Source organism: Siphateles boraxobius, unplaced genomic scaffold (assembly GCF_051911475.1).
Source record: "Siphateles boraxobius isolate OS27281-9 unplaced genomic scaffold, OSU_SipBor_1 46, whole genome shotgun sequence".
Lineage (NCBI taxonomy): Eukaryota > Metazoa > Chordata > Actinopteri > Cypriniformes > Leuciscidae > Siphateles > Siphateles boraxobius.
The window spans coordinates 9,385,472-9,410,424 of record NW_027509097.1 but is presented as its reverse complement, the minus strand read 5'-3'; the positions used below and the strand labels follow the sequence as shown (position 1 = coordinate 9,410,424).

Genomic DNA, 24,953 nt, shown 5'->3' with positions numbered 1-24,953 from the left:
ACTCTTAGAAAAAAAGGTTCAGTGGGGTTCTATAACTGTCACAGCCATCGTCTCCACCAGTCTGTCTAGTGTTGGTTGGTTCTCGTCTGTGTATGTTCTAGTGTGTCTGAGTGTTACCTGAAGCTATATTTAGTAAAGAAGTTTATATTGGATCTTTTGCCTGCTTGTCTTGTCTACCTCCAAAACCACACCGTGACAGAACCCTGACAATAACACTTCATGGCAAAAAGGAACTATATAAGGAATAATGCTTAAATGCTTAAATTATTGTAAAACACTTTCATGCTCAACAGGCAATTTCATTTTTTTTTTTACAAACTGTTTAATTAATACAATTTTATTCAAATAAAAATGATCCCACGATGGGAACCCCTAATATGTTCTATATATGAAGTGCCTGATAGAACACTTTAAGGTTCTATATAGAAACCTTTCTAGTAAGTGTATATTACTCAAAATTACTTTTTAAGTTATTACCAAATACTTAAAGATGCCATTTCCCCCCTCAAATATTTGTATATACATTTGACCTGGCATCCTAGAAAAGATTGAACCAAAAAAACTGGTTTGAAAAATGCTCTTATTTTTGTTATTTGTAGTTGTGTTCTTTTGTACTTCTGAAGGACTACCCTGAAGTTTGTTTATCTTTTAAACCTGCTTATGCAATTCAATGCCATAATTTGGTACCGTCATATGCCTACAATAAAAGTATTATTCATATTTTTTCCCCATTCCTTTGGTCAATTGGTTTAATCTTCTTTAGACAGTCTCTGCTGTATCCAAGACAATGCTAAGGTAGTTTGCGTAGGATGTTTGTATTCATGAGTAAAGATTGGTGTATTTATGCACAATATAATTATTTAGTCTTAATTGGTTCCTGTTCTTTCAGATGTTATTTGGGCGTTAAAGAGGGTATGAGTGCATCGAGTCCTCCCTAAGGCCAGCGAAAAGGAGGGGAGACAGCTTCCTGGATTAACATTCTGTGTCGAGATCTGACAGCTTAATCACGGCTGCTTCCTAGGAAAAGAGAGTGCTTGATAAGAAACTTGAAAAAGAGGATATTGTCATCATTAATATGATTCATTTAGTCAAGTCATATCCCTTAATACCCCTACCAGGGTTTCCAAGATTCTACTCCTGCATTATACATGTACGTCTGTATCATTTGTCTTCAGTGAAGTGCATCGAACAATCCCTCCTGTCAGATTTTCCTGGATGTGAAATAGACACATTCTGTTTATTAATCCTAACACCACAATTCGTTGCTCCAGCTCTCTTTCTGCCATCATTCTAGACATTTACAGGCAAATAACTGTGATAAAATAACACAGCATCCTTTAAAATCAAGATTTTAATTAATAGATACAACAATATCTCACATTTACTTATGAACGTCCGCAGCTAATTTTATGAGAAAGCTTTCACATTACCTCTGTTCACTTTATAGATGTAATAAAGCTGATGGAAAACAATTTCCAAATGCAAAAACGACTGATATTGGAGGCACCCTCTCTGTGCTGTGAACATAAAATTATAAATAGTTTTTATTATGGCAGCACTTGGACACAGCTCTATATTATCTGTGTGCATATAATAAACACCAAAGATCTGTTACCATGGCAATGACTGGGAACAACAATCCCATTAGTGGGATTGATAAAAGGCCAAATGGAAAAAAAGGATAAAAGAGAAAATGAGGGAGAGAAATAACTGCAATAATATGGGTAAAACCTCTGATTAGATTTTACGGACGCTGCTATACTGAACATTAGCCTGTGTTAAGCCTTTAGCCTAAGGTAGTGGAGGTTATTTATAAAATAATATAAAACACTTAAAAACATTTTTACATTTGAATGAGGAGGAGAAGCAGGCGGGTCTGTCCGATGAAAAGGGGCTCGGGGAGCAGTAAATAGATCTGCTGATAGGGCGTAACACTAGACGTATATCCCTAAACATCTGCAAGTTTTGCAGTATGGCTCATGGCAAAGCACCCTCAGATTTACAGCTAAAGATGGGAATTGTCACATGTTCCTGCTTCTGATCTGGGTTCCTTAATGGTTCTATTAATGGTACTTTAAGCAAGAAGAATAATATTTGAAAAGAAAGATAGAAATGCAGGTCCACAGCCAAACGGTAAGGTGATATCTATAATAAATAAATTTGAAAACAATTCTTTCAAAATTTTTGTTTATACAGACTTTAACCCTTTCGCACGTACGATCACACCGGTGTGATCAGTCTTGGCTGGTCCCTGGAGCACACGATCACACCGGTGTGATTAGAACGGTCAGTGCATCACGTGATCAACTGCTAAATTCAAACGTGCCTTCGTGCGTTGGCTGGCGCTGAGTCAGAGACGGACGCACTGTGTGCTGTCCAGTGATGCGCGGGTCAATGTATAAACAACCCGCACCCGACCGACGTTTTCAACTAACCACCCGCAACTCGGACCGCAAAAAAAATAAGAAAATTTTGTACCCGACCCGCTTCCTGACCCGCATTTTTTTAAAAGTAGTCAGTGTTGTGCAAGTTACTTCCAAACTGTAATACATTATACATTACTTGTTAGCCTAGCCTACTGTAATTTAAAAGTAATTCATTACCTTACAATATTACTGTCTCAGAATTGCAATGCGTTACATTATCCTGTATTACTTTTGAGTTACTTTCACCAAAATAGATATAAAGTAGTAGAAGTTAACATTCTAAGGCTGTAATGATATGCGAAATCAAACACTCAGATCCACGAACCTGCAGAATCGCGACACACCCCTTCCAACTCCAAGAGTTATCCTTCCCGTCCAGATCCAATGCTACAACATCCTTAAATTACTGTTAGTATTATTTGAATTTTAAAGTTAACATTATAAAATACGTAGACCAACACCACAAAACTAGTTGAGGATACATTATTTAAAATTGGGGAATTCCAGCGTATGGACGTGACATTTGCAGTCAAAACTTGAAATATAAATTCTCAGAAAATGCATTTAATAGTATACCAATATATTGGAACGTCTGTTTATCCATAGGCTACCCCTTAAAGGAGTCCAGACATTAGAAAAATATCAGTCTACACATGCATTTTATATTTAATATGAGGGAAATACACACGCATTCATGCGTGAAAGAACAAATATTTAGGATGCAAAATATTTTTTTTTGTAATTCTGTGAATTACACTGCGCAAATCAAAAGTAATTCTACCCACCGGATGAAGAAGGGTTGGCTCTCCACAGAACATACAATATTCATTTTATTTTATTTTTCGTGTTCGCATTTATGAGGAAAAAACAAATGTAAGGACATGACAGTTCTCCGGACGTGACCGCTCTGAAGCAGCACTAAAATAGGCTACTGTTTTAAAACTTTCACCTCAAACAGAAGACACAAAGCCTTTCTTTAAAGTGAATTTCGATTTGTAATAATTGGATCTTAATTTTAATCAATGTTTCATCAACCAATTGCCTGGATTTAATAAATAAGAAGTAAATATAGCAGACAATAGACACGGAGGCGCCTGCGCATCTCATAAATTAACCGAAAATCAGTGTATAAGGTACTTCACAGACCTGAACAATATATTTCAATCTATATTGAAATGTCTACTTGTAAACAAAACAATTCAAAACGAAGGAAAACGGACTGCTCTCTGCTTAGCCTATATCTGTATGAAATGTCCATTTCTCTCTGGCACATTCACTACTGCGAAGATCGCGAGGCAGCAACGTCAACTTCATCTTTATTAATAAACAATTAAAATGTCTCCTTGCTATATTTGACATATTCATAATCATTCATTGCTTTTGCCGCTTCTTTGTGACAGCTTTTAGGTGCTTTATCGGCAGCGCCGCCGCCACCTACATCATGTTACGTGAACGCGTCACCTCCGCATCAAAAACATGATTGCGTGATGAAAACATGAAAAATACCACCTAAACATAGCCTAACTGTTTAGAAAGAAAACACAGAACAAATAGAGTAGCCTAATGCGCATACGTCCATCTCGCGAATGTACAGTCGTCTTCATGCCATCTTCACCCATTAGCCGCTTTTCCACTGGCCAGCGCGAGCACAGGGGCCGAAATCATGCCTCACGGCACTCCTGAATAAAACGCTATACAAATATATCAGACGCTGCCCTTGGAAACCATATGCAGCTGTTGACTAACCACGAACAGGCATACTGAGCTTGTCCGTCATCTTCGTGCCAGTTATTCAGCCAATAAAGTGTAGGCCTATTTATTTCATAACATTTGAGTGTGGGTACCGCTTGCTCCGCTTTTTTTTTTTTTTTGGGAGCCAGCGGCGGAACAGACACACAAACAAACAAAGACTCCACCCGACCCTCACCCGGTGGGAGGGAGTGATCGTGCCAACTCCAAGAGCATCCTCATCCATCCCTGGGCGGCCCGCTTTGGAATGCTTTCGCTCTCGCTTGCCACCTGGCTTGGCAGCGCCTGGAGCGGGCTGGGTGTCCCTACTGCGGCCGGCTCCATAATGAGGCCTGGGTGGAGGCTGCTGCGGAGGCCCAGCGGGAGCGGCGGCCGGGGAACACCCTCGGCAACGAGCAGGCGGAGGAACTGCCAACGGCGGTGGGTGGAGGCAGCAGCTGGCCACCGGGGCAGGATGTGTCGGATGACCTTCGTCTACGCTTGAGCGACAGAGAACTGTTCGATGCAGTTCATGATGGCGCTCCTGGACCACTAAGGTGGACATCGCCAGACCGATCGCGCACACTCGTGCCCCGGAGGGTGAGGTTGGATGCAGTGCGGTGCTCACCTATGAGCACACGGTCTGGGCTACCCTCGTGCGTGTCCATGAGTGCCCTGGCCTGACAGACCTGAAGCAACGCCATGGCACGCAAGAGGAAGCGGCTTGCCCACAGGCTTTGTAAGCTCTGCCCGTCGGAACGGACGAAAACTCACAGGCCTTAGGGGGGAGACGAGAATCCCTGCGGTCGCAGCGGCCGACGGACACAGGTGCACCTGTGTCGACAGACCGCTCCATTGGAGTGATAGCCTCGCAACCCTTCACTGCTCCTCCATCAAGGGTAGTGAGGGGGAAAAAAGCTATTCAGGCAGTTTCTGGTAGAGAAAGGTGCCGTCCACATCCTGGTAAGCTCTTCATGCATTTCGGGAAAGAAAGGCACTGGGGCAGCGAGCTGAGAACCAGCGCAGCCTCGGCGGCCCGTTTCAGCTAGCTGACATTTATGGATCTGGCTCGGGCAATGTAACACTCCCAGAGGGAGATAACACAGCCGAGTCGTTATTTTCAGAGGCCAGCTCACCCTCCGATGCTGCTATCGGCATCTTATCCTCTGGGGAACCCCCATTGAAACAGCTTATTGGTACAATACAGAGGGACCAGCGTCAGAGAGGAAAAGGGAACGACCGCATCCAGAAACGCACAGGTGGAATGACATCTTGAAAAAGATGCAAACGCACCCGTGTTGCTCTTTCAGGAAATAGGACCCGTCACCAGTGCAGGAGCACACAGGGGATTGACCGCAGCAACACTGAACAGTGAACTGAAACAGTGAAGCACTCACTTTTCCTCCCTCTCACCAGCCGTTGACACATAAAAACCCTTAGAAATTTGTTGCTGTCAAAACAGCAGTTGAGAGCTCAAAGCTCGCGATCACTGCTGCACTCGCGCTGTAGAACACCAGCACTAGGAGAGTCTTCCTGAAGAACACAGACACACTCGCTCGTTGTAAACAACATCACTCTTCAGAGACATCAAACGATCGGCTCCGAAGCGAAAGGCAACTAGTGCGTGCATCCACTTCCGTATTTATACCCGCGCTGCTAGGGCGGAGTGTGTGATGCGAATCACGCACGCCAATTCCATTGGCTCGTTCAATAGTACTCGAAGATGATAGGCTCCCTGGCGTTCAGTCGACCTCGACTTCGCCCGACGTTATCGACTGAAAGGGAACCAGACTCAGTATTCCTCAAAATGAATAAAAACGGTGAAATGCAAATTCAGAATATTACGATAACCTGCAATAATTAATATTTTAGATGTACTTTATGTATTTAATCTCACTTTATTAACCCATACTTTATGTATTTAATATCACTTTATTAGCCAATATCTTTGCTGCTGATCTCTGATTATCCAATCCAATACTATTAAGCAAAAATTACTTTAGATAGACACCAAAGTTGTGTTTATTTTTGTTTTGTTTTCATTGCTGAATTAAGTGTTGAACTTAATTTTCCTGCGTCCTATATTCTTCTGCAATCCAGAATGGCAGCACAGCTGAAATGTTTATTTCAGCTGCACCCTCTACTGTACAGGTGTGAATTTGCATTTCCCTCAGCTTGAGGCTTATTCAGTTTACTTTTGGTGTTAAAGGGCCTTTACATTTGAAAAAAAACAAAAAAAAAGCAAGACCAGCCCAGATGAGAAAAAGTATTGCAAAAGTAATGTAATGCATAAAAAGTAACTAGTAACTTTTTAGGGAGTAACACAATATTGGGTAACACTTTAGTCAAGGGTCCAATTCTCACTATTAATTAGTTGCTAATTAAGTATGGTAGTTGTTAAGTTTAGGTATTGGGTATGATTAAGGGATGTGGAATTAGGTAATGCAGAATTAGGCATTACTATGTCCTTTATAAGTACTAATAAACAGCCAATATCCTAGTAATATGCATGTTAATAAGCAACTAGTTGATAATGAAAATTGGACCCTAAAATAAAGTGTTACCAAACAAACTTATCAGAATTCTTTTTCGTGAATCTAACAACATTGTTTGTACTAAATGTCTTTGATTCGCTCAAAAGAATCATCTCAGCAGAGTTATTCATTCAGAAATTGGACTACACAGCCTAAGCTGCATGTTTTTGATTCATAAATAAATAGTTTATCAGAGACGTTCTTCGTTTTAATGTAGATTCAGTAGTGGTATCATTGCACGATTATTGCAGGAACACTTAGGGGTCAAGCACATGTTTTTGCATTTCACTCATCACTGGTTTTCCTTTGCTTTTAAATGTGCTACCCTTCGCAACATTGTGAATGGACGCTTAGTCAAGTGTATTTCAGTGCGGTACGGTTCTGGCACTATTTTAAAAAATGGAACTGGTTATAGACCTTACTTACAGTCCTTGCCTTGAGGAATTCTGCACTAAGCAGCTTTAAGCCATTCAACAGTTCAGACCATATCAAAATGAATGACAGACTCTTTTATTTGCAGCACCACAAACAGCATGCGTTCCAAACATTATTCGTTCCAAGCAAAGCCACTCATCTTTGAACAAGCTGGACGCATCAAACTCTTCAGGTTAAGTCATTCAGACATTCCAACGAGGCGGATCAGCCTTCTAATTATACTCTTGAAATGTTGGCTTTTCAAACTGCTATCGCATGTGCCAAGATGTCCAAAATAGACCACATCGTTCAGCATGACTCCTCCTTTCATCTCACATCACTGGAGTAATTTGCGCTCTGTATTTTAGTGATTTTCAGCATACATTGAGCCAGTCCAGTGCACACAGTTACCCTGGTCTTTGTCTTCTTTGCATATGCACATGAATCAGTCATTATGCAAATTTTTTATGAACATGTACATTAAAATGGGTGGTAGCTTCTCTGACCAAAAAAAAGAAAAACATTTAAAAAATCATCGTTGTCAGTGAATAAATGGTAAAGATGGAAAACCACTTTAATCTAACACACACACACACACACACACACACACACACACACACACACACACACACACACACACACACACACACACACACACACACACACACACACACACACACACACACACACACACACAAACACTCACACACACACACTCACACACACTCACCTGCAGTGTCTGTGTACACCTGCCACTGTTTCGATGATGAAGCACTCTCCCTCATTCAAACAGAAGGCCATCTCCTGACTGTCTTGACATGGCTTGAAGAACTCGGAACGTACGGTGGAGGTTGTAGGGGCAACTGCATGTGAAAGAGACACAGGGAGGGTGCAAGAAAGATGAGGAGGGACAGAAAGAGATTAATCAAGATTAAATAAGTTTAATCAAATGAATCCAACACTAATAATCCATACATTTCCATAATGTCGATTCCAGTGATAAAATTACATCTGAATGAGTTCTCAATATTATGACATGAATGGTGTTAATTGAATCACACGTTCAAGTATGATGGTTTCACAATCACTTTACTGATTACAAAAGAGCCCATGTAAAGACTAGGGTATAAGGTATAAGGGGTTTATTACATGCCATCAGACATAATAAACCGCATGTTATAAGCTACAACAGGGATTTTTCTAACGATTTCATGCCAAATATATAATATATAAACTAGCAGCTAGACCTTTTTGTATGTTTTATTGTGTTGGGGGAATATAAATGTATTACTAACTATTGAATATTATAAATATGTATCAAAAAATGCCCAAGAAATATTTAAATAACATTTTTAAATACATACATTTAACAAAGATACTGTTAACTGTTAAATGTATTAAACTAAAGAAAACTATGGCTGTTCTTACAATAAAATTAATTATAACAAAATAATTTATAATAATAAATGGGCTTAATTATGATTAAAATCCCAAATAATCAAACAAGGCAATAATCAAACAAGTTCAATCAATGTCCAGTCCCTCTCTTATGTGGAGCTTTGAGATTTAATTGATCATTTTAAAGAAACAGTTCCTTCTGATTGTTATTTTAAATTAACTGGTTAAATTTTTTGGGGGGACAAATCATACATATGTGACCCTGGATCACAAAACCAGTTACAAGTAGCACAGGTATATTTTGTGGCAATAGACAACAATACATTGTACAGGTCCAAATTATCGATTTTTCTTTTATGCCAAAAATGTATAGGATATTAAGTAAAGATCATGTTCCATGAAGATATTTTGTAAATGTCCTACCGTAAATATATGAAATATTTATTATTGTGAGTGAATGCAGCACAATCGTTAACATAAATCGACAACTTGAAAGGCGATTTTCTCAATGTTTTGATTTTTTTGCACCGTCAGATTCCAGATTTTCAAATAGTTGTATGTCAGCCAAATATTGTCCTATCCCAACAAACCATACATCAATGGAATGCTTTCAAAAATGTAAAAAAATAAATAAAAATAAAAATATTGATCCATGTGACTGGTTTTGTGGTTCAGGGTCACATATATGTTTGTAGCACTTAACACAACTGGACCGACAATGCATCGGCTCTTTAATATATTTAACTAGTGCAATTTATGAACAAAAAATAACCTCCTTAATCAAGAATGATGCTAAAGAATCATCATGCTGGTCAAAGCTAAATAGCCTGCATTAGCACCTTCCTGTTGTTCTCTACAAACTGCAGAGATTATTCACATAAACCATTTATCTCAGGAAGGACTGCTGCTTATAAAATATCGACTGCACCTTTTAATCTGGATCAGAACAGGGCACGTCCAATGAATCTGGTTCCTCTGACCCTTCTTTGCTTGCCTGACTTCAACATATACATCAACATCTGCTGTGTTGTTAGCAGTTACCCTGCGGCACCTGGTACATGTTTACAAAGTCATACCGCCACCAACCATGTCCATAAGCAGAAAACAATGCATTGAAAGCATGCACACATGAACACACATAATCTCCCAGACATCTGCCACGGAATGAAATAAAGCAGAGACATTCATAAGCGCTGCCCACTCGAAATCTACATCTGTGGTCTGCAGCTGCCAGCAGAGGAGGCAGTCTCATTGCGAGCATGCGTCCTGCTTAAAAACAAGGCAATCCAAACAGCACCAGACACCTGCAGTCACACAGGAAAGGTCAAATCAATCTGTTGTTCTCGCATCTTGATGGATAAATATCGGGTCACTGGTGCAGAAGACGATGAAGGATTAGAAAATTGTTGAAACAAGAAAAAGAGAACAAGGATGCTTTGTTCATTTGAGAAAGCTGCGATGGATGACTCCATTACGCACGGTAGCCAAAAGCGACTGCTTTGCACCATAAACAATACAATAACAGCGCCAAATGCCTTATCTTAGCCCTCAGACAGCATTTGACTGGATTTTATATATCCTCTTGTTCAAGTGTCCATAGAAACGGTGGGTTTTATGACTCGGTATAAATCATCTCAGAAGCATTGATCAAACGGCCATTGATCTGCACATTTTGTTGTTAAAACGGAGGATTCTGTTGGGTAGATTATTAGTCTCATTTTTCTCCGGAGTGGTGTTTCAAACCTGACTGGTATACCGCTGCTGACTGGCTAGTCGATCAGCAATCAGCAGTGTTTACTGTGTGACCCAGGGCTACTTATGGACTGATCTCTTGCCTCTACAGCTCTAATATAGGTGCTCATAAAACCTGGCATATTGAGCCCATCGGCAGGCAAGGACTGCCAGAACATGCAATAATCATTGCAAAGGACGGGGGGGGGGGGGGGGGGGGGGGGATCCAGTATAATAAATACATGATCTTTGGGGTTTGGTTTGGTGTAAGTGCTCAGCGAATTAATGAGCATTGCAATCGATGCTCTGGGATTCAAAAGAGCTATTTGCAATCAGCTTCATTTTAGGAGTGATCATTGACGAGTTTATTAAATCAAAGGTGCCGAACGCCTGCAGGGACAGAACTGAGGCACAGCACCCACAATGCCTGCTTTATTCTTTTGCTTTCTATTGATAGGTTATTGAAACAGAAAGGAAACTGGGAGCATGTGGGCGACGACCCTCACCATCCAGCCTAATTAAGTCTGCAGGGAGGTAATGATTTCCTCAACCCGCAACTGGCTTCGCTGTAAAGACAAACTTTTACAAACTCGGCAAAATAACGGCAACGGATATAATACAAAGAACTTTATAAAGATGACTATGCAGATATCATCAAATCTCAAGTTTGCTGTCACCAGTTGAGGCCATCAGAGAAAAAAGTGACTGCATTCACACCGTGCACCTGGGACTCGAGAGCGCTCTCTGCACATCAGACACTGCGCTTTCATGAGCGGCCAGCTCATGCATGACATGATAATTGCTTAGCTTCAGGTTATTTAGTCATAAATCCTCCCCTCTTGTTATTCCCAAAATGGTTTGTCATAACATTTGATTCATCCTGGTTGCTTTAAAATTACCATTTTTTTCTGGAAGGCAATCTACCCAAGTAAGTCCCTCGATAAGTTCCATGAAAACAGTCTTATCTATGTGTGTGTAATTTACCAAAATTGTTATATAACTAAAACACAATATTATTTTGTATCTTTAAATATATATTTAAAATAAAGTCAAATGTTGTTTACACGTCTGATTGGTAAATTAAAAGAATAGTTTAGAAATGCATTATTTACTGATTTATTGTAATTTAATTTAAATGAATAGTCCCAATAACCATATCACTAAAATGAATCACAAAATGAATGACTAAAGATCAGACTTTCCAATGCTACAAATGAAAGAGAGAAAGAGTGGGGCAGGCAGGTTAAAGCATTTGCTTATTGCTCCACAACATCACAACAACAACAAAAAATTCAAACATACAGCTTCTTTACTGCTAAGTTGTTGGTTAAAAGTTAAAAGTTAAAAGCTGGTAGCTATATTGCAACAATACTAGTAATGAAAGAAAAACTAAATGACTGAACAGCTCATTTGAGGTAAATTGGACAACCACTGTGACAGACAATTGTTACACTCTAACTTCATATACAAATATAGACACACACACTAAAAGACAGCTGGTAAATTTGTAATATTCAGTAAGTAATGAAGGAAATGTAAAAATATTTTTTGAAATGCAATTACCTACTTACAGAAGATCAAAATATACTCAAATAGTTTTGAATATGAAAGCATATTACAGACGGATGTTCCACTAGCCAGCTCTGCACACAATATTGAGTATTATGCAATGTATCTAATGTAGCAGTTCAACAACTCAGCTGTGAAAATAATCAACCAATTTAGAAATCATGGCTTTCCTAACTCTAATTTACAATTCCCTATAGTGTTCTTTTTCGGTTTCTAGTTTCAGAACACAACATGTACAGATGAAAGGAAAAAGGATTTAAAATATTAAAAACACATCACTATAATCACCTCCATATAGAGGGCAAACCGTGCACATCCATGTGTAAAAACACACATGCTTTCTGTCACGGCAGAGACAGCCATACACATTTACATTTGTAACATTTTCCTGAAAGCCTTCCCGTAATCACCCTGCTCATTAGTGTGCTTATGCGCTGGCATATCTCTGGGGAGACACCAGAATGAGCAGAGTTCTTCTATGCTGTTTACTGCACATCAAACACTGCACACACACAGAGCTGGAAGGACTTAGCTTTCCCATCATGCACTGCTGCCCACTGCCCTGCTGCTCTCTCCTGAGTGGTGTAGTGAGGCAGGGAGGCTGTGTCTGACCGCTGAGCGTACAGAGCTTCTGGGACCCATGCATCACATATAAGCCCTAGTGATTGTGTTTTGCATATTTTGAATAATGCATGTCAATGCATCAAAATTAATTTAGTAAACTGTATCCGATCTACACTAATAAAAAATAATATTTATGGGTCAAGATCCTGGATTATAAAATAGTTTGTCCTGGTCCGCGAATTTGATGGGTCAGCGGCATCCCGAGAGAGCTGATATACAGTTCAACGGGACATTTCACTGTTTTTTATTCCTCCATTTGTCCAATTGTTTTTTGTTTCAAAGAGAATGTGAGAGGTATGACTATATGAGTGTGATTGCTAATATCTAACAGTCCAATAAAATAAAGTAAATTTTGAGTAACATACATGGTTGGACACAGTATGTGACTTTGGGTATTTTTGCTAATAATAAGAAAGTTCATATTATTCAAATATAAATAATTCAATGACTCCCTCATAAAGTAAAGCACATTTCATTCCTGAATGAATCAATGTCAATGTGAACCAATCACAAATTGGTTGAGTAAATGGCTCCATGACATATTCAAAGACAGTATTTGGTTTTATTCATGAAGGAATCTGTGTTTGAACAAATTAGTCGAGTATATGACTCAATTACTCACAAGTCCCACCACTAACCTGTACAAGAAATAAATCAGAGCCAGTCATTTGCATCATTCCTGAATGAATCAGTGTTTCAAATGAATCGGTTCAGTAAATGACTTAGAGACTTACAGACAGTCACTTGTTTCATTCCTGAACTAATCTGTTTTTCAACTAATAACTTTAGAGCAAATAATTCAGTGACTCACTCGTGTCCGTCTACTGGCAAAACAGTTTAAGCTGCAGAAAGAATCACTGAAAAAGTGCTGTTGGGCTGTTATATCAGCTCTATTGGAAAGGCGTTGAGGCAATTTTGAGTAATTCATCAAATTTTAGAACCAGAAATAGCAGTTGTATATTGGTTAATATAATTAATAGGAGTAATGTTGCCATCAGGTTACTCAGAGATAAAATAAATGAACTTTAACTCCCTGTATGAGCTGATTTATTTCTTGAAAACATTTCAGTACGTACAGGCCATGACACAAGTCAACTACGCGTGGTCACCTTTTGACAGCTTCCACCTTGCCTTTTCCTCTCACACCTACCCAGTGGGGCCACCTGTCATGGACAAATGGAGGATAGTGGTGGGACTTGTGCGTAAAAGCGTATGCCTTTGCTGTCAGAGCTGGGCTACGAGCACTTCTGCTTACTGACAGCTCATGATGGCTGTACACACACGGATCTGTCACACGGCAACAGCGTGCCCCGTCCTTCACCCATCGGGATGACAGGCCCTTGGGGAAACTTTATGCAATAAGCCTTTTCTTAACTCACAACTACTGTTGGGGAGTGAGAACTGGTTCCATTTTTGAAAAATAAATAAATAAAATACTAGTACTTAATGGTCTTCATGACATTCGGTTTGTTAATGGCTCCTGAATGTCTCCCTTCTTTCTCCTCTGTGGAGGGAACACTAAAATACTTTGAAAGTGTTTCCTACGAATAGCAGTGATATGCTGAGGCAGAATCTATAGCAAAATAAATCATGTTTTAGCCGAGTGGCTTGAGAGTATTACTTTATGTACTAACAGAATTGTAAATGCAATTGTGAAGTGTGTAGTTTTTTATCTGATGCTAAAATATTCATATCTTAAAACACAGCGAGAACTATAAGTAAGCCACTGTGACACTATATGTAATGATTGTTCTGTTTGTTTGAGTATGGACACTTTTCACATCTCTGGATTTGAAACTTGGATGTAAACTAAGCAGGTTGAAGTTCTATAGAGGCACAAGACAAAAAATGATTGTGCTCCTGATTTTGCAAAGTATGACATATTTTGTTGATCCTGGTACAACAGTCCTGTCTGAAACTGTAGTCCTAACTATATCCCTATCCCTAAACCTAATCCTACCCATAACTTAGTTATCCCTAAAATCAGAGGGAAATGATAGATGAATAACACTGATATAGAAGATTCTAGCCTTGGTTGTAAGCCTAAGGTTGACATCAACTGTAAACTTGTCCCTCAAATCTGACTGGTTGATTGGAATGTTGTTCCAACAAAGATGTTGATTCAGGAACATGTACTTGGTGGAATCACATTCACTCTTAGCCTACAGCAGGTTCCGTATGTTTCAGATAATCTGCAGGAAGGCAAACTCGCAATAGGCTACTTTAACAAATGGAGATAAATGATGACTACCAATTATTCCCTGAAACACACTAAGGCTACGGATTAAGTATACAGATCTGCTAATGTCTTTAGTCTTGCAAGAGCATTTTTATTCTGTCCTTTGAGCATTTTTATTATGCTAAGTAAATTAAAAGCTTTCACCTCTGAATTACAGTGAAGATGAAAAGATGATTTCCGTACAAAAATGACAGAGATAGAGAGTGCTACAGGGCCCACTTGTGTAGGATATGATGCTACAGAAAGTAATTTTTGGATATGAATATAGGACGTCTTAATCTCTTCATAGAGCCAACCATGAAATTAACATTTTCTTTCTTTCCTTCCTATTAGCGGAGTACCCTGTCCGTTTTTCATTTAGATATTCCTGCAGTTTAGAAAGCTCAGATGACAGCATGTATGAGGCAAGCAAAACTGCAACAAACTCGTATAATGGATCGCAGTGTCAGCAAAGCACTTTTACATTTCAGACAGAAGAAGTTTCTGAGTAAAAAGGGATTTTTTGAGCTGCGCTTGCATCAACATAATCACAATGGATATCCTGGTCAGTCTCAATGTAAGAGGTTTGAAGCAGCATCTTTACTGAAATAGTGGCGATTGATGTTGACCATTAAGGAAGTAGAAAAATCAGGACTAAATGGCATAAAACCCACTGACTCCAAGTGGGGGCTGGCCAATCCTGTACTTGGAGATATGCTTTCCTGCAAAGTTCGGCTCCAATCCCGATCCAACACAAGAGAACCAGCTAATTAAGATCTTCAGGAGTACTGGATAATTACAGATGAATGAACAGGATTAGGTGCCCTTGCTCTTAGGGAAGTGCATACATTTTTGCTTCCACTGAACAATGGTATTGCAGAGAATACATCGAAGCATGCCTTTCACATAGGCGGTTTACATCATAATACTTTCTTTAAAAGAAAAAGATGCTGCAAAGTTTATTACAGCTACCTAAAATAGCCATAATTGAACAGGAGAAAACCGAGGGAAGACAATTTGTTGCTCTGTTAAGAAGAGCTGAAAGTGTCTAGACAGATGACTTCCCCTGAGAGGAAAAGGAGACTGACTCATTAAATCCCACTGCGAGGCAAAGACAGGGATAACTTAAGACAGATTAATACTAGAAACAAACTCTAAACGAAAAAATTCTGACAGAATAACTGGGTAGGATCCAGAAAGTTAAATGGACTCATCTCAGCATCCTCTTCTGGAAACAATGATAGACTGATAGACAGATAGACTGAACAAAGTGTGCCTGACTAAATGCAAGTGACAATTAAGACAAAACTAGCAGGTTGACGAGTTACATGAGAGTCTGACCATTTTCTGCCTATGCAAAAACAATCAAAATATGAAATCATGATGAATAGGACAGGGAACAAATCTAAGTGGTTGTAGCATGCTAAAAGCAAACATCTTTAATTAAGCGAAATGTTTCACATGCATTAGTAGAATATAAAAGGCAAATTATGTGCTTTCACAACCTCCACTATGATAGTCCATAAATGACTTTGAACCGCATAATTTGAAAAAAATGGTATGAATTATTAAGCCTTCCATTCATAAGCAGGAAACATCTCACAAACATCTTCAAATGCTACAAAAAGGGTCCTCATCTTCCCTGACTGAAAGAAAACAAATGATATAAAATTAGATATGTAGGGGCTTAATAGTGCAGATCGAATGTTTTTAAAGAAATTTTAATCTGAAATGCCATTAACTTCATTATCTGTTAAGCATAATGACAAAAACAATTATACGCCCATAATGTGATAAATGTATAAGCAGAAAGCAGCCATTGATCTAAAGTCTTCTATCACCATGTTTTTTTTTTCAAGTAAATGTGTGGCAGTATTAATAGGCCAAAGTATGCTTAAATCTACAGAACATGGAAGTAGACAAGTTTAAGGAAATTTACAATAGTCCTAGTGCTCTGTTCCTAAACCCAATGAGCATAATTTTTAGGCATCAGATGCTCTCTACAATGAATGTATGTTGAAAGGCTGTTGTTGAAGGTAGGCAACTACCTTACGCAAAAGTTTTAAAAGTCTAGAGGTCCGATTGGATGAATGGATGGATGGATAGATGGATGATGGATGGATGGAAAACCTGAGTGGTGCAAGATTCTCTGTACTTGTCAAAGAAAGGCCATTAGTTGATATTTTATAGCATGTTAGCCTAGCAATGTGCTGATATTCTGCAACAGGAATAGGAGCAGTAAAATCCCCAATGGTGGAGATCCAGATTACACACTATTGTCTTTTATGAGGTCTCTTTGCACAAGGCAACAAACCCAGGACCCTTTAGCCTCCCCAAGTCTCCTGATGTACTGCAGATTTGGCCAGTTATTCATCATTTGATCTGCTCAAATCGCTCTGCCTCCCACACTCTCAAAACGTCAAACTGATTCATGTATTCATTATCTAGCGCCGAGGATGCATGCCTAAGCTCGTACACTCTCTTTCTCTCCCGGTCCCTATATCTCACTATTCGTATTCATCTTCTTCCTCCTCCTTATCTCCCTCTGTCTCTTGTTCTCCCTTGCTCACACGCAGCTGCTTTATGTTTCTGCTTGGTCTCATGTTTCTCCATAAGAGGAGGAGTTATAATGAGCCATGTCTCTGAAGACATACTGTTGTAGATAACAGACTTTACCTGTGAACGTAACTGATCAGCTTAACCAGCTACTGTAGCTACTGAAGCCTCATCAAAGGCGATCTCTGCTTTGCACGTGCATCTTGGGTAAAGCTAGCATGCTGCAGAAGGGAAAAACATGTTCCACAGAATTATCTGGATGTTTGACCAGAATAACCTTGGCGATAAGAGAACAGCTGAAAAGCTGATCCAGGATCAAGGGGAGTCTCCTTTAAGCTGGGTGTCCTCTCAAATCTCCTGTCTTATATGGCCTCCCCTTAACCCATGTCCTGGAGAGGAAGTGTAGCTCTATCAGCTTCATTGTGAGCACAGCTATATTTAACACCCAATGAAATATTTATCCTCAAGCTGAGACACAGGAGGATGTGCAGAGCCAGCATAAATGGGAGAGGACTGAGAGACAAGAGAGTGAAAAAGAGATGGGGTAAGGAAGTGGGGATGAGGGGCCAGAACAAAAAAATGTGTCAATGCTCAAAAGCAGAACTGACAACTGTGTATGTAACTATTTGATTTGCACACTTGTACTTTCTCGCTTTCAGATGTTAAATTGTAACACTATTTTCACTCTCAATTAACCCTTTCACACGTACGATCACACCGGTGTGATCAGTCTTGGCTGGTCCCTGGAGCACACGATCACACCGGTGTGATTAGAACGGTCAGTGCATAATGTGATCAACTGCTAGATTCAAACTGCTTTCGCGCGTTTGCTGGCGCTGAGCCAGAGAAGGACCCACTCAGTGCTGTCATATATCACAACTATTGAGTGTTTTCAACCACATAATGTTTATTTTAGGTTTCAGACATTTAAATACACACAAGTACTAGCAAAACAATGATTTAGAATTTGTAAAATACACACTGATGTCTATGGAAGCGGCAATAATAATCCTTTACATTATAATAAGACGACACGTTTATTCATATCAGATACACATTGTGTAAGTAGCTTTACATTTGCCCCTATTCTTCTCACAGTTCAGCGGCCACTTACTTTCATGCATTTCGTGAGCAGTGGAGGAATTGACGTGTAAATCCAACAGATCCGATTCTCTGAACTGTGAAACAAAGTAACATGGCGCCGCCCATCGCGCATACAGCTCAACTAACGTGATCGTTGTAAAGGTGTTTAAACATCAAAACACATCCACTTGCACCTATTTGACAATCGGAATATCATTGTTTCATGCTATAGCTAATACATTAGTGAATATTTTTAATAAAAAAGGGAAAATTACATAAAAGCAGATCATCATTCATTCAGCGCTGTGTTGTGGTTGCGCTGTGTCACGTGACAAGCAATGACGCGTCACCATGGAAACATTAAAGTGACAAGTTCTAAATAACGGTCGCCTTGAAAAACTCACGCTGGGGGGTCAGTTAGAATATTTTAAACTTACGTGTGAAAGGGTTAATTCAACCAGCAATAATGCAAAGCAACATATCAAAAAATAAATAAATGAAATAGCCCACTCCTAAGTCTTGATTTGACTAATTTCATAGTTATTATCAAGCATTGCATTAGTTCTGGCAGGTCACGTTAGTCAAGCTAGCATCAGCTAACTCTCCTCTTATCCACGTCCACCTATAGGAACATGACGCTTATCACTGTATACATATATAAGCTCCTTCAGTATTATCAGCAGCTATCGCAATTCTCAGGAGCTAATTAAATGGCGAAATTCGGCAGGCAAACCACATCATCGCACAAGGAATCGTGCAATCCGGAATTAAGCAGAGGAATTCGTTCCCAACAAGGATTCACCTGAGATTAATTTAAGCTTGTGAACTTGAATACAAGATTCACCACATTTCATAGCTGCCTGATTTGGAAGTGACTTCAGTCTGCATCGCTGCATTATCGACACAGGACTCGATGTGATTCGATGTGATTCACTCTCCATTCATCTCTGAAGTCTTCACGAAGCTAAGCTAAGTTCCTTTTTAATGCTCATTGCTAAAAGCTTTCAAGGTAATGGCAACATGCTTGTTGCTAATGCTGTCCATGTTGCCTGGGCTTATCTAGTCGTTTTCATTAAAATGCTCTTGCTAGGCTTATGCGATCATATTGGCAAGTGCGTCACTTATTTGTTGTCATTGGCAACTGCTCGCGTTGCAAATGCTTGCTCTTAGCTCTAAGGAATAATTTCTGCTGTGACACAGCTGTAACTCAATACATAGTAAACAGTCACTGTTTAGTTGAGTCATTTCAGCGTTGATTCTGTCAGGTATTGGACATGCTCGATCTATCTAGTTTTTGGAAACACGACGTTCTTAAAGCCATAGTGTATTGTATATCTGATTTTTTTTTAAGGCCATCTAACTATATGTCATTCATGGCAATATGCCTGTTTACTGCTTAAGCATTTCGGGTATTGACAACATGCTTGTTGCTATGGCTCATGCAGGTATTGGCAACATACTCGTTTAGGTCATCCAGGTAAGGGCAACATACTGTTGCTTAAGGCTTCCATAGCGTTGGTAACATGCTGTTGCTCGAGCTTTTCAGGTATTGGCAACATGCTTGTTGCCTTGGCTCACCCAGGTAACTTCAAAAGCATCCAGAATTAAGCTGTCAGTTGGGTTTGGGGGTTATTGGCATATGGTTTTGTTTTGGGGTTATTGCTGCTCTCCCTGCTATTATCCATGCTAGGCTGCATGGATGCACAGGGAGTTCTCGCCCAGAACGGAACCATACCACCAAACCAAAATGTATGCTAATTGTCAATCGTATTTGAGGATAGTCGGCCTGACTGAAATCAATCATCGCGTTAGTTCTGGCAGGTCACGTTAGTCAAGCTCGCATCAGCTGACTCTGATAGCTGATCCACGTCTACCTATAAGAACACGACACCTATCACTGTATACATATATAAGCTCCTTCAGTATTATCAGCAGCTATCGCGTTTCTCAGGAGCTAATTACCCTCCTCCATCCCCAGCTCCTCCTCTCGTCAGTCAGGATTTGGTTTTCCCCTTGAATCAGAATAAATTCTCAAATTATGTTGTACTTTAAAATCTTGAATTAACGACATTGCATTCATGTTGGTTCTGTTCTGTTTACCCTAAGGGGGGTTATTGCTGCTCTCCCTGCTATTATCCATGCTAGGCTTCATGGACGCGCAGGGAGTTCTCGCCCAGAACGGAACCATATCGCCAATCCAAAATGTATGCTAATTGTCAATCGTATTTGACGACAGTGGTCCTGACTGAATTCTGAATAGTCAAGTCAAGTCAAGTCATCCTCATTTATATAGCGCTTTTAACAATGTAAATTGTTTCAAAGCAGCTTTTTACAGAGATAAACATATAATTTAAGGTAACAGAGATTGGTTTGATTTTATAGTGGTTCTTGAATAATGTTATTTCCAGCTAAAGTTAGTTTTGATTGATTCACTTCCGTCGAAATGCTCATTTGCTATTAAATTAGGGGCCACTAAGACGACACTGTTCTTTCTAAAGAGAGACTTTAAACGCGAACCTGTGATAGACGCTGATGGTGTTCACATGCACATTAATAATTGATTCTATAGTTATGTGCGTTTGAATATATGTGCGCAGGTTTTTTAATTCCCTACAAACCATGCCTAGACAAACTACTTGTCTTGCCTATAAATTTTGATGCAGAATTTTATTTTATTTTATCACTTAGGGTAGGTACACGAACAGAAAATTCAACAACGCTTTATCTGTAGAGTGGTATAGGGATTCTCCATAAGGAGAGGCTAGTTGGCACTTCAGAACTGCATTGTCATCGGGTCCAGGCGAAGATCCTTCGTCAGATCTGGAAACGGCCTGGATCCGGCAGATCAAACAATAAACAAAGACACTAAAATTAGTGTAGATGCCATTCTTCTTATGATGTAACGAGTACATCAGGATTTAAGGGAGGTGTTCCCAGTTCCAGCTGACCTAATCTATGCAGCTAATATTGAATTATAAAAGTCGATAATGTATTATGTGAATGCTAGGTCAAAGAGATGTGTTTTTAGTCTAGCTTTGAACTGACAGACTGTGTCTGCTTCCCGGACAATGTTACGAAGACTGTTCAGAACTTTTGGTGCTAAATGGGAAAAGGATCTACCGCTAGCAGTTGATTTTGATATTCTAGGAATTATCAACTGGCCGGAACATTGAGATCGCAATAGACGTGAAGGACTATAATGCGTTGAGACCTCGCTCAAGAACTGGGGAGCGAAACCATTTAGTGCATTGTAAGTAATCAGCAATATTTTTAAATTTATACGATGTTTAATAGGCAGCCAATGCAGTGTTGACAGAACCGGGCTAATATGGTCGTACTTCCTGGTTCTGGTAAGAACTCGAGCTGCTGCGTTTTGAACTAGCTGTAGTTTGTTTATTAAGCGTGTAGGGCAACCACCCAGTAGAGCATTACAATAATCTAGCCTTGAGGTCATGAATGCATGAACTAGTTGTTCCGCATTTGTCATTGAGAGCATATGACGTAATTTAGATATATTTTTAAGATGGAAAACTACAGCTTGATTGTAAATGATGCACAAAAAAATGACCAAGCTGATCTGTGAATTCTGTTTTCCCTCAAATTTCATGTGTCTTATGTCATCTTAAGCTCTTCGCTGACACTGTTGTCTCCTTGGTAACAAAGTACACTAACTTTTGAAAGTTTTTGATAAAATGATGCCACAGCTGAGAAAACACTATTCTTTTTTTTGGTTTTAAAGCACTATTTGGTTTAGTTTATTATTATTTCACACTAAATTAATCATTTAAAATATCATTATTAAAGCAATAAGCCACTAGAGACTGTGTGTTACAGTGAGTTAACCACGGCTAAGGGCTACTCTTATCATTTTACAATGACTTAAAAAATAAAATGATCAATCCCTGGAGTTAAAGAATTTTTTTTCCAATGTGAATTCAAATTCATCTTTCGACTGAAGAAAGTGTCTTCAATAAAGCACACAACATGATTCACTGGATTCAAATCTAACCTAAAACTACTAACCTAAAACTAAACTACTAACTACTAATCCTAACCTTAAACCAATCTCTAAATTTAACCCCCATCAGCTAGCATTGTTGTTTAACAACCAAGGGGTCTGAATGACTGTCTGAATTAGGAAAGCTCAAACCAAGCTTTGCTGCCATTGGGAGACAGTTCTTCAGCGGGAAGCTAGGATAAAGGAGGTACTCCTATACCAGTCTAACAAAAAACAAAAACATAAGAATAAATAAAATGGATGAGACATACTGGAGTGGAAAGATAGCAACAAGTTACAATTAAGTTGAGCTATGTTTATTTTCTTTCTCCCTGTATCTGTCTCTTTTCATTTTCCCTTAGAGCTCCGGACAAAACAGAAGAGCGATTCCTCCACTAACCTCTGGAGTGAGATGTGATTCAGCAGTGGGCAGTGAGGTAGTGTATAGTCTCAGCAGTGTATGTGTGTGAGAGAAGAAGCAAGCAGGGTGTGATGTACTGCTAGCAGGTGGCCTGGTTTTAGTATGCAAGAAAGCAGGATAGAGAGCGATGTATGTGCATGGCAGTCTCGAAGTCTCTCTCTTCCTGTCTCTTTGCTCTCTTTCCCTTGGCACTGCTCCCAGCATATGGCTCAAAGATGGGCATCCACAGGGCACACATTAGGACCCACTGACACATAAACCAACAGGCCGGATGCAAGACTGGCCACACTGACCTTTTTTTCTGCTCCAGATGACTGTGTCCAGTACTTGCTGTTTGTTTGCTTGTGAGCATTAGCATCAGTGCACATGTCATTTATATGGGCAAGGTGATAGTATTAATGAATCAAATGTATACATTTGATAGTATTAATCAAATGTATATATCGATTTTTGAAGAGAAAAGCTCATGAATGAAGATGATTTAAACCATAACATTACATATCATGCCATCTGCTGAGTATTTTTTTGGAATAGGCCGCTGGTGTCATGATGGACGATAGTATTAAGGTGTGTCCGCAATCTAATCTCCATGTTGGTATGCTCATCCGAACTGTGGTTCACTTGAATTCATCCAAACAAACATAAGGGGTGCCAGCTCTCTGGATTCCAGAAAAGAGGATTACAAGGCTGAAACTCAGCACACCCTCCACCCGTTTCCTGCACGAGCCAGACTGATCCAATCATCCTGAAACACTCTAAACAAGTGAGGGGTCACGCTCTTCGTCTCCTTGGAGTGTCTATCGTGGGGCCCCCTGGGGGCTGATGCATTTGAGTGACACAGACTCTGAATGTGTGTGATCCTGTTTAACCTCTGTGCCCTTTCAAGTGCCGGGCTCCCTGCCTGTTTAGTATGCAGACCTGTGACATTCATCCAACCACAAAGAACGAGGGATGGACTGCTGCCAGGCAACGCAGAGAAGATAAAATGAAAGAGGAAAGGGATGGAGACGAGATAAGACGAGAGGAGATGAGGAGGTTAAAATAATAGGAGAAAAGAGGAAACAAGATGGGAGGAGAGGAGATGAGATTTGTCAAGAGGAAAAGGAAAGAGAGAAGACAAGAGGACAGAGTATGGGGATGAGAGAAGAGGAAAGCGGAGAAGAAGAGACTAGATAGAGACTAGGAGAAGGTGGGAGGAGAGACTATAGGAGGAGGTGAGAGGAGACGAGAGGAGAGCAGACAAGAAGGGGGGATGAAATGAGTAAAGAGGAGAGGAGAACAGAGAATGAGGGATGAGAGGAGAGATGAGACAAAATTCGACATGAGGAGAGGAAAGACAAGTGGAGAAGAGGAGATGAGGCTAGATTAGAGGAAGTGGAAGGAGAGACAGAGGAGAAAAGATGAAAGGTGATGGAATGAGAGGGAGTCAAGAGGAGAAGGGAGGAGCAGGAAGGAGAGGATGCGAGAAGAGAGGAGATGGGAGACACTAGGAGGAGGTGAGAGGAGGAGAGAAAAGAGGAAAGGAGATAAGATGAGAGGGGATGATTAAAGTCAAAAGAAGAGGGGAGGAACAGGAAGGAGAAGAGACGAGTGGAGACTAGAGGATGGAGAGACACGAGAAGAGGGGAGAAAAGTATAAAAGAAGAGAATAGACTAGAAGAGAAGGGACATAAAGATGACAGGAGAGAAGAGCAAAGGAGATGGGAGGAGAGGGAATGAGACAAGTCGAGAGGAGAGAAAAGGGAATGAGACATAAGGAGAACAAAGGATGGAGTGGAGGAGGGAAAAGTGGAGAAGAGACTAGGAGGAGAGGAGAGGAGAGTTGTAAGGGGAGGTGATTAAACAAAAGGAGACAACAGAAGAAGAAAGGGGCGGAAAAGGGATCAGATGAGGGCCAGAGATTAGGACATGTGAGAGGAGACTAGATGAGAACAGATGAGAGGGGAGGAGACAAAAGGAGAAGAGAATAGATTGGATGAGAGCAGAACAGACCAGCCTATGAGAGGAGAAAAAGGAATAGTCCTTGTTGCTGCGCTCACTTTCTCTCTTAGTATTGCTCCTCTTCCCTCCTGCCTGAGATTTTCATTAACCAACAGCCCTGTGATTTACGAGCAGGAGACATGTTGAAGGTGGGGGAGTATAGCCTGTGTGCATATGTACTTCTGCAAACACACACACAGACACAAGATTCCTCTTCTCAAACGCACACAAATGTGCTGCTAAAAACATACCCTATAACACAAACACACATTAA

At 40.0% G+C, this 24,953-nt stretch overlaps 1 protein-coding gene across 3 annotated transcripts in view; it reads right to left on the bottom strand.

Annotated features, from left to right (window-relative positions):
- nrg3b (neuregulin 3b) overlaps positions 1–24,953 on the bottom strand; it is a 222,679-nt gene that overhangs the window by 97,534 nt on the left and 100,192 nt on the right. For all 3 annotated transcript variants that reach the window (XM_077200685.1, XM_077200684.1, XM_077200686.1), the window contains exon 2: positions 7,833–7,965. In XM_077200685.1, the coding sequence (XP_077056800.1) occupies positions 7,833–7,965 (133 nt within the window). The remainder of the gene's footprint in view (positions 1–7,832; positions 7,966–24,953) is intronic.